Genomic DNA, 11,802 nt, shown 5'->3' on the forward strand with positions numbered 1-11,802 from the left:
CCGCGGAAACTCTCTGCAAGGGACAGTAGAACCGCTTACGTCCTAAACATGGTTAAAAGGTACTAAACTTATTTGGCCCGTACAATGTGGAGACCAGGTGTTTTTAACTAAATCCGCATTGCATGGCGAGGAATCCCACTACTAACGGCGAAGGGATGAGTGGACTAACCCATTATGCGCACAGACTAAGAGCTGGAGAAAAGGAATTTATAGTTACAGCCCAGTCCACCGAACTATCTAATCGGATACTCAAGCTAAACATTTATTAAGACGATAGCTGGGCGAAATTAGGTGACATGCAATCTTTAATGAGTATCACGCACGTTGGAATTAATCCATTGTCTTCGAGTTCCAGGCAAAATACTCTGGATTTCAACAGTATCTTTCACCGTTTTCCTACAAATTACTAAGGAATAATACTCCCTTACTAATATGACGTCAGATTCAAGCCCTGTTAATTGTAAAAGTATCAAACTTGGCATCGACTCTTCAGCCTGGATCCTGCATTCTATGCATATGCAGGCATGAACATTTTAACTACAAATTATACAATAGGTAAGCCCACAATTCTTCCTCATCTCTCTCCTTAAGGCTCCTTCACGATGGACCGAGCCATTTTGGACGAGCTCAACATTAACAACATCACTAAACAGTTGCGTTCCAGCTCCCGTTCGGTGAAAAATCGGCTCCAATCCATCCTCAAGGACTACGAATGGATCGCCGCGGTCCAGACAGCGTACGATCGGCCGTTGGTTCCAAACGAAAGATGTGGCTTGTGGTACGTTCCCCCTGCCCAGCGTTTGGAAACATCATACTTTAAATCCACCGATGGTCACACCAATGAATGGGACTTTAGTCTCCGCCGACTCAACCTCCACTTGCTCCCCCTCATCGCCTCCCACAACGGGATCATTCTTGTAGACTCCACGCGCAGAGGCAAACGCATCCCCGATGCGCTTTCCAAGACGGTTCCGATCTGGTGTGCGGTGATAAACTATGTCATGATGGGACCTCCAGAGGGGGAATCCCATACCAACTGGTTGCATTGTCCGCCGGGCCAGGTGTCAAAGTCAGAATACACACAAATCATCTCCCGCATCCCCCAGTTTGCGCAGAGGGCAACAGCGATGGGAATCCTCAAACCACAACAGCTCGCCGAAATGTTGAGCCGCCGACCGTTGCGCCCTCTTTGGGTCTTTCCTGATCCCAAAAACGCAATCAACCTACCGGAAACCCCACCTGGCGTTTTCGATGACTTCCATCCGGTGATCTGCTGCACCGCCAGTAAGATGTGCCAGGACGGGATCGAAATGAACTACGCGTATGACAAAGCTGGAAGGGCTATCGACTCTTGGTACTACGTCCAGGGAGCTGCCGATGACCACGAGTTGTGGGCTGGGAAGCACCTCAGTCCGCCTTTGTTCTGGCAAGTCGTAGCAGATGCCAATTTTGACATAAACACGCTTAACGATGCTGAATTTTTACTAAATATTGAACAGCTACACAGTACAAATATCTCCCAGGCAACTACCAACAGCGATGATTTGACTCAGGCTTTGGGGATCCTAAGGGTTGGTGATACCTGTCTCGATTTTGGATTGATCCTGGCAAACTTGCGGTTGGAGGCCTATCAACATTCCTACAAGGTTGCAGTCTGTTTTTCTGAAAACTTTGCGATTGAAAGTGCTGCCGGGAGGTGTAAGGTGTTGAATTATCCGTTCCAATCGTCAAAAAAGGGGTCCAAGCAGTTCAGGCAGGAGTTGCCCCAGATTATGGCACAGCTTGAATCGGAGGTTTTGGCTAACGCTTCGATCTTGATTGTGTGTGACACGGGCAAAGACTTGTCCGTAGGCATGGTGCTTGTGATCTTGTGCCAATACTACAATCTCGATACAGTCACGTTGAACAAAACGAAGAACGAGGTTGTGAGCAAAGAGTATGTGAAGAAGTGGCTTGCTAGGATCTTGGAGTACAAGAAGGTCAATCCTAGTCGGGCCACTTTGTTGAGTGTTAACTCCTACTTGATGTAAGAACCCCCGGTGTGTATATACAAGGCTTTTTAGCATGAATAAAGGTTTAGTTTTTAGACCATTACGAGCAGTGCTTTATGGATTCTCACTGTAATCATACAGAGAGTCTAGAAAGTCCCTGGGTGCGCTACCATAAAAGGATCCTTAGGTTTCAGATATTGTAACGTCTATCGAGTATTCGTTGGCTTTTACCAATGCACCCGCTCCAATGCTTAAAGAATGGTCATTTCGTGATTTCAGGCGGTGTGGCGATACTGCAAGGAGTGTTTCTAAAGAAAATTTACCGATATCTCAAGCACTATTTTGGGTGTAAATCAGTCATGGCCATGGATTCGTCGGAATCGGTCTCTGTTTTGCACCTCCGGGCATAAAGCAGATGCTGAATTTTGCCGCTCTCTCCACCTATATTAAACGAATAGCCCCTAGCTTTGCCCAACTATTCCGCCATTCTTCTATTCTCGTAACCTTTGCGACGCTACATTTCAGAGTCGACTTTTTAGTATCGTAATTCTTTATTCCCTATTTACAGATCGGTTATTTTGGACCAATCATGTTCTCTGGTCTGACCCAGTGGTCGAACTCCTCCTCGGTCAAGACACCCAACTCCAACGCGGCCTGCTTCAAGGTCAAGTTGTTCTTGTGGGCGTGCTTAGCGGTCTTGGAAGCGGCGTCATAACCAATCTTTGGGTTCAACGCAGTAACCAACATGAGAGATTCATGCAACAACTTGTCAATCTTCTCCTTGTTGGCCTTGATGCCCTGGACACAGTTGACGTTGAAGGAGTTAGAGGCGTCACCTAACAATCTGACGGAAGACAACAAGTTGGAGATCATGACTGGCTTGAAGACATTCAACTCGAACTGGCCGGATGCGCCGGCAAAGGTGATGCAGGCGTGGTTACCAAAGACTTGGGTGCAGACCATGGTGATGGCCTCGTTCTGGGTAGGGTTTACCTTGCCCGGCATGATGGAGGAACCCGGCTCGTTTTCTGGCAAAGACAATTCACCGTACCCACATCTTGGGCCAGAACCCAAGTATCTGATATCGTTAGCAATCTTGTACAACGAGACCGCGACGGTGTTCAAGGCACCGGAGGCCTCGACAATGGCATCGTGGGCAGCCAAGGCCTCGAACTTGTTTGGTGCGGTCTGGAAGTCCAAGCCGGTCAACTTAGAAACTTCTTCGGCAACCTTGGCGTCGAACCCGAGCTTGGTGTTCAAGCCAGTACCAACAGCGGTACCCCCCTGGGCCAAGAACTTCAAGTTTGGCAAGGTAGCCTCGACTCTGGCAATACCATTGGTCAACTGCTGAACGTACCCGGAGAACTCCTGGCCCAAAGTCAACGGGGTGGCATCCTGCAAGTGGGTTCTTCCAATCTTGATGATATCCTGGAACTCCTCAGCCTTCTGGGCTAAAGCATCCCTCAACCCAACTAATTCGGGCAACAAGTGGTGGGTGATCTCGGTGACGGCGGCAATGTGCATGACGGTGGGGAAGGTGTCGTTAGAGGACTGGCTCTGGTTAACATGATCGTTAGGGTGGACTGGAGACTTGGAGCCCAACACGCCGCCCAAGATCTCGATGGCCCTGTTGGAAATGACCTCGTTGGCATTCATGTTGGACTGGGTACCAGAACCGGTCTGGAAAACAACCAATGGAAAATGGTCAATCAACTTACCCTCAGCGACTTCGGTGGCAGCCTGCTGGATGGCGCCGGCAATGGTGGCGTCCAAGGTACCCTGCGCCTGGTTGACGATAGAGGTGGCCTTCTTCAAGATACCGAAAGCGCGCACAACTGGCTCTGGCATCTTTTCACGTGGACCACCGATCTTGAAGTTCTGCAAAGATCTCTGGGTCTGGGCACCCCAGTATCTGTCGGAAGCAACCTCGATGTCACCGAAGGCATCCTTTTCGGTTCTGGAGCCAAACAAAGAGATAGAAGAGGTGAATGTGCGGGTAGAGGTCAAGGACACTCTAGAGATTCTAGCGGAGGTTCTAAGCATGTTGGTGTGGGGGGGAAACGGGGGCCCTATCTGAGGTGGAAAATTGTGTCTATATATATGTGGAGGTCGGACACTCCAGGCAGGAGAATTCCGGGATCGCATCCGTGTCCGGGGACTGGTGATTGGTCGGTAGCCCGGCGTTAGCGGGTGCAACGCACGACCGGAAGATCCTCCCGGGAAGCGCGATATCCATCTCCTCGGTAGATATATATTAGCAGGTGGGCGATTATACATCCATAGAGGTGGAATAGATGTAATAAATATAAGTTGGGTTTATTGAAAAAAAAAAAATTTTTCAGTGCCGTAACGATATCTACCTACCCAGCACGTACGGCGTTGGCATGCGTGGTCCGAGTTTTCAGTATTGTAGTAAGTGTGTGGTGGTCATGTAGCAGAGATTGATACCTCATATAATGAGATCGATTCCTCCTTCTTTTATCCTATGCAAGTTATATATCTAACCAGTATAATACTTGTACAAGTAATTATTTTATCCTCGAGGCAGAGATATACCACAAGTATATCGATTTCAACTCCGTAAAATTCCATCGTGGTTTTTATGCTTATTCATTATTCATGGGTCAATTAAATCTCAGAATATAATTTAAACTCCAAAATTAATTCATACGCACATATTTTAATTATTAAAACTATGTATCAATCATTAGCCAGAACGAAGAATAAATATATATAGCACGTATGTATACAAAACTTTATAACTCCACATACATCCTCCCTAAACCCTTGAGAATTTTTCCGAACTCAAAAACTGGGGATTCGGAAAATGCTCGGGAACGAAAATATATACGAATAATCCCTACCATTAAAGTTTCCAGCTTGAAAAAAATACCCATAGCTGTCTCGTTTAACTAATGCTCCCGCCTGTCTTTAATGATAAAACACATACTTAGCTGGGTAACATAAAACACCTCAGTAAAATAGCAGGCTGCGTTTAGCATACCAGGGCTATTGCACATTGAACGTTGCTACCAAATGCCTAAAGCCCCTGGTATCGCGCATATGCGCATGCCTTTATCGAATTGTCCATTTAGAAGCCCCAAGCGACGCCCAACCCTTGTAATAGCTTCCTCTCATGTCCAAAAGGAACACTTTATTTATCCTGCAGTGGCAGGGGGTCAAGCGTAAATCTCAGAAGAACTCCTAATCAATTCCAGGGGTATGCACTGACTGCATGCAGTAAGGTTGGGTTTCATTCCTATCGTCAGTCAATACTGGGCCACAGCTACTAGTAACTATTAATAAATTTTTGTCCGAGCCAAACCTCCCCTCACTCCTGTTGGCATCCTAGAGTACTTCTATCCAGCTATTTTGGTCTTAATGATCACCATAAACAATTTCTATGACCCTGCAAACTCTGAGAGTTGGATAAAAAGAAGCTGTCTGTCGACGCCTCAGTCTCTCCATATGCGGGCGTCGGCTGCATTGAACAGCTAAAGGCGGCTACAATGGGCCGGAGATGAATCTCCCCCGATTGATCATTGTGTGAGAGATTTCCACCGTTCTTCTAGGATATTTTAGGATCTAATGTTTTTGGCAGCTGGCCAGATCCCGTGTAGTAATCGTTTGCGATCATAATATTTTAGAATGTGCTGGCTTCCAGCACCACAAATAGTCAGAATATTTTACCCGTCTCTAATTCTCAGCCCTCGTACACACACATATCCGGAAGTGTAATCAGCCCTTAGACAAATGGGCTTATTCTGACTGTAAAACCCCGCTCACCCAACCAAGAAAACAATGGCTTAATGTACAAGTCAAGGAGTTATGTCTTAAAAGCTGCAGAGGCGGCATATAGAGGATTCCAGGAACCAGTGGGGTACAATAGCTAATGCTTCATAAACAAAACTCCTAATCAGTATTACGCAAGGTATAATTTTATAGTCAGGAGGCATAGTTGTACCGTTAGGAGGCATAGTTATACAGCTATGAGACATTTATTCCACCCAAAATCGCCTCGCTAATAACAATGAAGAGACCCCAAGACTACCCAGACCAAAGGAGCCATGCGCCCTTGTATCAACTGAATTGCCATATAGAATTACCGAAAGCAGACTTGGGCCAGTTTTAGAATAATATGAGTTAAACCCCCTTCATCAAAGATTCTATAAATATGCCCCCAATTCTTTCAAGTTCTTTTTTTTTCATTTGATTTCTCATTATTAAAGCCTACCTTTCAAATACACTATGAAGTTCTCCGCTGTTACTCTCGCTACTATCTTGCTTTCCACTGCCATTGCGGCCCCAATGGCCGAAGCCCAGCCAAACGCCATTGCTCTCGCCGATTCCAACCTATTTCTGAGCTGGTTTGGTAGCAACGGTTTTTCTAACGTCCTTGCCAACATTGCTGGTTGTACCATCGGCAGCAATTCCCAGGCGTTCAACTGTAACTCCTTTGGTGACAGATTGGTTGCCCTTGGTAACAGATGTCAGCAGGGTAGCTATGATCAAAGTTGCTTCGCAAATGCCAAGCAGCAATTGCTTACACTCTGCGGAACCGTTCCAAACTACGGAACTCCACAGTGCAACAGCTACCTGGATATTGGTAACCACTTGATCACCATCGGCCAGAAATACCAGTGCAACCTGGTAAAGAACCTCAACTGGGGCACCATCGGTGACTGTGCTTCCCTGATTGAAGTTATTGCACCACCACCGATCAGTCATAGCTCCATCTCCAGCTGCGGTGATCAGTTAATTTCTTGGGGTAATTACTGCAAGTCGAACCCTGGAATCTCGGAGGCCAATTTGCAAATCATCATGCAGGGGTGTTCTCAGCTCCAGATCTTTACCCAAGGCTGCGCTCCATCTTGGAATGCCAACAAGAAGTACTGCGCCCTGGATTTCGGTAACATGTTGATCAGTTACGGTAACTCCTGTAAGAGTGGCAGCGTCCCCGCCTCTAGCTTGCCATCCATCAACGGCTGTTTCCAGAATTTGAGCCCATGCTTCTAAGTGGTATCTCTGTTGCAGTACACCAGATTTGTATCGTTTATAAATCATAGGTCCTGTCAGTACCATATTTTTTTTTTCTTACAACCTTCAAATATACGTTGACCACTTATACCACCAAGTAGATGACTTATAACATCACCGAGTAAATCGCTTAGGATCTAGTACGGTGTTTCTGAATAGGTATAAACCCAGTAATGGCCCAATAACAATACTGGTACCGAAAATATGTTTTATAGAACGCCTAGTCGACAGTGCTGATTCAATAGAACAGACCCATCTAACTCCTTTGCTCTCCCTTACCGTGAGAGTACCTAAAACCATTCTAAACGTACAACCTTTCTCTCCGCTTCTGGTTTACGGTACTGTGAACCTATGCACTCTAAAAACTAATCATTTATTATAAGTTTGCTGCTTCCGCTTTGGTGGAAAAGGCGTTGAACCACACGCTCTGGTCGAGCAAGGTCTTTTCCAACGCGTACTTACCGGCTGGCTTCTTCAAGTCACCTCTGACAGCGAACCCGTGTTCAACGCCGGAGAACAAGGATATCTGGTAGGTGGCACCCATCTCCTTCAAGGTATCTTCCGTCTGGCGTCTCAATTCCTCTGGGAAGATGTTGTCGGTTTCTGCGGCACTGATCAAGAGAGGCTTGGTGATAGCCTTGACCTCCTCAATGCTCACAAACGATGGGTGGGCAATGGCTGCAGCATCAAAGACACCATTGGCGCCCAATTGCTGCACAACGTACTTCGCACCGAAACAGTAGCCGATACCACCGACGAAGGAAGGCTTGTATTCAGCCTTAAAACTCTCCAAGAACTTGGCAATGATAGGAGGAGCGGTCTTCTCATGGACGCGTAACCATGGCATCAAATAGTTCATGCCGTCTGGGTGGTCGGAAATAGCGTCGTCGCCGTCCAAAATGTCCGGAATCAACACCTGGTACCCATTGGCGGCCAATTGGTCCGCAACCAACAACACGTTGTTGTAGGTGTTACCGTAAATGTCGGTGAGGATGATAAGGAACTTACCCTTGTTTTCACCAGTGATATAGGTGTTGAGACCGAAAAGTTCGGAGTGCTTTCCGACTGGGGCACCCTCGTGAAAGGTGGTCTTTAAGCAGCAAGCGCCTGGAGGATTGGAAGCCATTGTAATTGAGTTGAGTTGATATGAGAGAGAAAGAAAGTGAGAACAGCAAGCAACGAGGGGGGGGGGGGGGAGGTGCAGTTATATATGCCAAAACGTGTAGGCCAAATCCATGATGACAAATCCATGCTGAATGCTTGCGCGGATATTAGGCCGAAAAATGGTAGCTGCAGACTGTATGGATTGCACTGCCACGGACCCCACTGCACGCTGGTCAAATAACCAAAAAAACTTCCCTGCGATGGCATTAGTAATAAGCTATTTTATGGCACTTTATAGGTAGAAAAGAGCCGAAATAAGATTCCCAAATGCGTGCTTATCACCGAATACCGGATGTTTGGATGGAGGTTACCATGCTTCTAATGTTGCCATCTCTTGGGATAGCCAACCCACACAACAGAAGAATGGACAACCTAGGGACTATTCAGGCAATATAATTTTATCAAGTCTAAACCCATAAAGCGTATTTCAACTAAACGCGAATTAAGCAAAGTTATTTGACCGTTTTCCAACCCATAACGCGCTAGCGTTATTTTTCTCTCTCATCGAATATTATCTTCGATAGTGACCCATATTGATTTATTCAAGCTAGTGCTATGAGTACAATGCGGACGGAAACTGCAATGCCATTTGTAGTGCATAGGCAGGAGATCCATGTTTTAAGAACCTCCATTTTTAAATGCTGCTGTCTAAACGGTACCCACCTATGGCTAATGACCGGCCTATATGCTTCAAGCTATTCCCTGGCTAAGACCTTGGCTTCCCAAGGTTTAGCTCACACTGTAAACTATCTATTGTATACATATATCGATCCGGTCAGTTCCTGTTAAGCAGAAAAGTTGTTGAACCACATGACCTGGTCACACAAGGTCTTTTCCTTAGCGTATCTCTGAGCTGGTACGGATGGGTCGCATCTGACGGCAAACCCGTGCGTGACACCACCGAAGATGACCGTTTCATAGACGTTCTTGTTGGCCTTCAAGATATCCTCGGTCTTTCTTCTTAACTCCTCCGGGAAAATGCGATCAGTTTCGGCAGCATTGATCAAAAGTGGCTTGTCGCAGGCCTCAACTTCTTCGACAGTGATGTTGGTAGGATGGGCAAGGGCACCAGCATCAAACTCACCGGTGGTGGTCATGTGCTGTACAACGTATTTGGCACCGTAGCAGTGGCCAATCCCACCGACAAACGATGGCTTCCATTCGGCTCTGAGTTGCTGCAAGAACGAATCCACAATGCCAGGAGTGAGTTTCTGGTGCTTCGCCAACCATGGCTGGAGCGCCGCAAAGGCGTTTGGCTGGGTCAAATCAGCATCGTCACCGCCGAAAAGATCAGGCATCACCACACAGTAACCGTTTCTGGATAACTCATCGGCAATCAACTTGTTGTTGAGGTAGGAATTGCCAAAGACATCGGTGAGGATAACGATAATCTTGCCCTTGTTTTCACCCACGATGTAGGTCTTGCTGCCGAAAAGCTGCTCGTGCTTCCCGATAGGGGTACCTTCGTGTAAGGTGGTCTTGAAGCAGCAGCTGCCGAAAGTCTTGGAAGCCATTATCGAGTATTTTAGGATGGTTATACGAAGAATGAGTCCCGGGTACCTGTAGCAATATAAATGATAAACACAACTCGTCGGCGGTGGCCCCCTACCATAGCTTAGAAATCCTGCAAGGCCACTTTAGTCCTGGCAGCCGAGGAGGAGATTGTCTCCTCAGTCTACACAGCCGCAGAACGTATGAGATGAAAGTGACACCCATGCTCGTGCATAGGGAGGAGTTTCCCTATCGAGTCCTAACTCCGAGAGCTCATAAGGCGGGGACAATGGTAGCTACGGGAAGAGGAGGAATATATGACTATATTTACCTAATAATGGATAGGACACCTACGGTTCTGGGTACATAGTAGGTACAGATGCAGAACCAAATCGGCAGAGTTCTCAGGAGAGCCGTCGGATAAAGAGAGGGTTACAAAATACAGCAAACCGCTCAGACAAGCATTCTGACAGGTGGTTCCATAAACTCTACACGCAGAAATTTGTAGGCTTACCAAACACGCTATGATGGAATAAATTGTACCAAGTCACTTTGGCACATTCCGTAGAGGCATCTGTTCTGGCCTTTGCCTGCTCCCGTTTCTGCACCGTTTTCGGACTCTTGCCATTTCGCCGTATGAGTGATATTTCCGTATCGGGATCGATCAACACCTGCGAGTAGCTCTTATTTCGCGGACTGGATACCTTCGTTTCTACCGCCTGTACCATCGCTAGTGGAATGGTTGCGTCCTCCCAGAACGGATATTCGCGATGCTGCCGTTTGAATACGTTTACTTCTGAATTCCGAGCCATCGCTCCAAAAGATGTCTCAAGTTCGTTCACTTCCGGAACTAATGCCGTTCTCGCGCCGTTAATTCTCCCCAAAAACTTTCCTGCGATCAATTTTGGGTTGAGCTTGGGCCTGTAAAGCTCTACGGTCTGCTTAGCAAACTCATCCGTCGGCGCTTGGGCAAATGCGTGAGTAAGAGATATCTCGGTGTTGTCCTTACTAAGCTGTACACAGAAACTATGGTCTGTGTGTCCCATCTGGATCGTGCAAAAAACTGAATGTAACAACGGTGTAATCCCTAATTTCCCCGCCCAGCTATCTGCTAAGGTATCGAAAAAGGCGTCGATGGAGCTCCCGTCACCGTTTACTGGCAAGCAGTCCTTGGTACCCATGAACGGCGTCTTGACCGTGTCCCTGATCGAACTGCCGCCGTTAATTATCAAAATTAAGGTGGGCCTGCTAGTGTCAAGGTGTCGCCATGGGACCTGATCCTTGAATTTCTTTGCCACTTTGACATCTGTGGCTCTTCTAGCATCTTCATGGGAACTCCGCGAGTACTCGGGGTTGTTTGCCATGATATAGCTATTTGGAATAACCATATAATACTCAGCTAAGCAGTGAAATGTGGGCAAAGTGAAAGGAATAGAGTGGTATATAAACTGGGCAATATCTCCACGGGTACTGTTGGTTGGTATGAGACGAGACTCACTGGTGTTGAAAACCAACATACTAGAACTGTTTTGTAGAAATAGGAGGTTCTCTATTGAGTGGTTTTGCATGTTTTCCACTTTTTCCCCCAGAGCTGCCATCCAGCCGAGCCCTAGCTGGATCAAGAAGTCTCTAGTGATGAGGTCCTGGGTTAATACGAGAAACGAGTCTTGGATGTACGTAATCGCGTCATCAGGGCTGTTAAAAGGCTTCTCGGGGTGCTGCGAGGGACAGGCTACTGTATTGGTAAAATCAGGGATATTAATTGCTGCACCATAAACTGGCATCAAAAGGGCAAAATGACAGACGATAGAGGCTAATTGCATGGTGGTGGTGAAAGAACGATTAGACAGACATTACAAATGGGGTCTTATTCTTCAAAGAAGTATGAATCATGGTGATAGTTCGGGTATACTAAAAGTCACAGCTCAGAGCACAAAAGAAACATCTTTCGATTTGTGCTGGGTTGAGACGCCGCTCAGCCTTTTGAGGCGCTACCTATTTAAAAGCAATAGCTATGACCTTATTATAGTATGCATATTGGAATACAACGATTGAATAAATTTTCAATTATAGATCTGACCGTATTAATCTGGAGTAGCCAATGGCTCTATGTTTATTT

At 46.6% G+C, this 11,802-nt stretch overlaps 6 protein-coding genes across 6 annotated transcripts; 2 read left to right on the top strand and 4 right to left on the bottom strand.

The window, feature by feature from the left end:
• The first annotated feature begins 573 nt into the window (after positions 1–573).
• RIT1 (tRNA A64-2'-O-ribosylphosphate transferase) lies at positions 574–2,075 on the top strand. Its single transcript, XM_019130027.1, has one exon. The coding sequence runs from the start codon at positions 603–605 to the stop codon at positions 2,028–2,030; it is 1,428 nt and encodes a 475-aa protein (XP_018982730.1). The 5' UTR covers positions 574–602; the 3' UTR covers positions 2,031–2,075.
• A 489-nt stretch (positions 2,076–2,564) lies between these two features.
• Positions 2,565–4,227, bottom strand: FUM12 (Fum12p; the record flags this gene model as incomplete). The annotated part of the gene is made up of 2 exons (XM_019130925.1): positions 2,565–3,948; positions 4,193–4,227. 2 exons carry the CDS (start codon positions 4,225–4,227, stop codon positions 2,565–2,567), a joined length of 1,419 nt encoding a protein of 472 aa, XP_018982731.1.
• A 1,916-nt stretch (positions 4,228–6,143) lies between these two features.
• Positions 6,144–7,025, top strand: BABINDRAFT_163650 (uncharacterized protein). The gene has a single exon (XM_019130028.1). It carries the CDS (start codon positions 6,240–6,242, stop codon positions 7,005–7,007), a length of 768 nt encoding a protein of 255 aa, XP_018982732.1. The 5' UTR covers positions 6,144–6,239; the 3' UTR covers positions 7,008–7,025.
• Positions 7,026–7,404: 379 nt separating this feature from the next.
• On the bottom strand, positions 7,405–8,154 carry BABINDRAFT_41676 (uncharacterized protein; the record flags this gene model as incomplete). The annotated part of the gene is made up of 1 exon (XM_019132037.1): positions 7,405–8,154. One exon carries the CDS (start codon positions 8,152–8,154, stop codon positions 7,405–7,407), a length of 750 nt encoding a protein of 249 aa, XP_018982733.1.
• An 823-nt stretch (positions 8,155–8,977) lies between these two features.
• Positions 8,978–9,706, bottom strand: BABINDRAFT_169270 (uncharacterized protein; the record flags this gene model as incomplete). The annotated part of the gene is made up of 1 exon (XM_019130645.1): positions 8,978–9,706. One exon carries the CDS (start codon positions 9,704–9,706, stop codon positions 8,978–8,980), a length of 729 nt encoding a protein of 242 aa, XP_018982734.1.
• Positions 9,707–10,061: 355 nt separating this feature from the next.
• On the bottom strand, positions 10,062–11,731 carry BABINDRAFT_163652 (uncharacterized protein). The gene has a single exon (XM_019130029.1). It carries the CDS (start codon positions 11,504–11,506, stop codon positions 10,172–10,174), a length of 1,335 nt encoding a protein of 444 aa, XP_018982735.1. The 5' UTR covers positions 11,507–11,731; the 3' UTR covers positions 10,062–10,171.
• Positions 11,732–11,802: the final 71 nt, after the last annotated feature.

This window comes from Babjeviella inositovora (assembly GCF_001661335.1).
Source record: "Babjeviella inositovora NRRL Y-12698 unplaced genomic scaffold BABINscaffold_16, whole genome shotgun sequence".
Taxonomy (NCBI): domain Eukaryota; kingdom Fungi; phylum Ascomycota; class Pichiomycetes; order Serinales; genus Babjeviella; species Babjeviella inositovora.

Coding starts and splice junctions, on each gene's coding strand:
- RIT1 (XM_019130027.1), top strand. CDS start 603: ATGGACCGAGCCATTTTGGACGAGCTCAACATTAACAACATCACTAAA.
- BABINDRAFT_163650 (XM_019130028.1), top strand. CDS start 6,240: ATGAAGTTCTCCGCTGTTACTCTCGCTACTATCTTGCTTTCCACTGCC.
- BABINDRAFT_163652 (XM_019130029.1), bottom strand. CDS start 11,506: ATGCAATTAGCCTCTATCGTCTGTCATTTTGCCCTTTTGATGCCAGTT.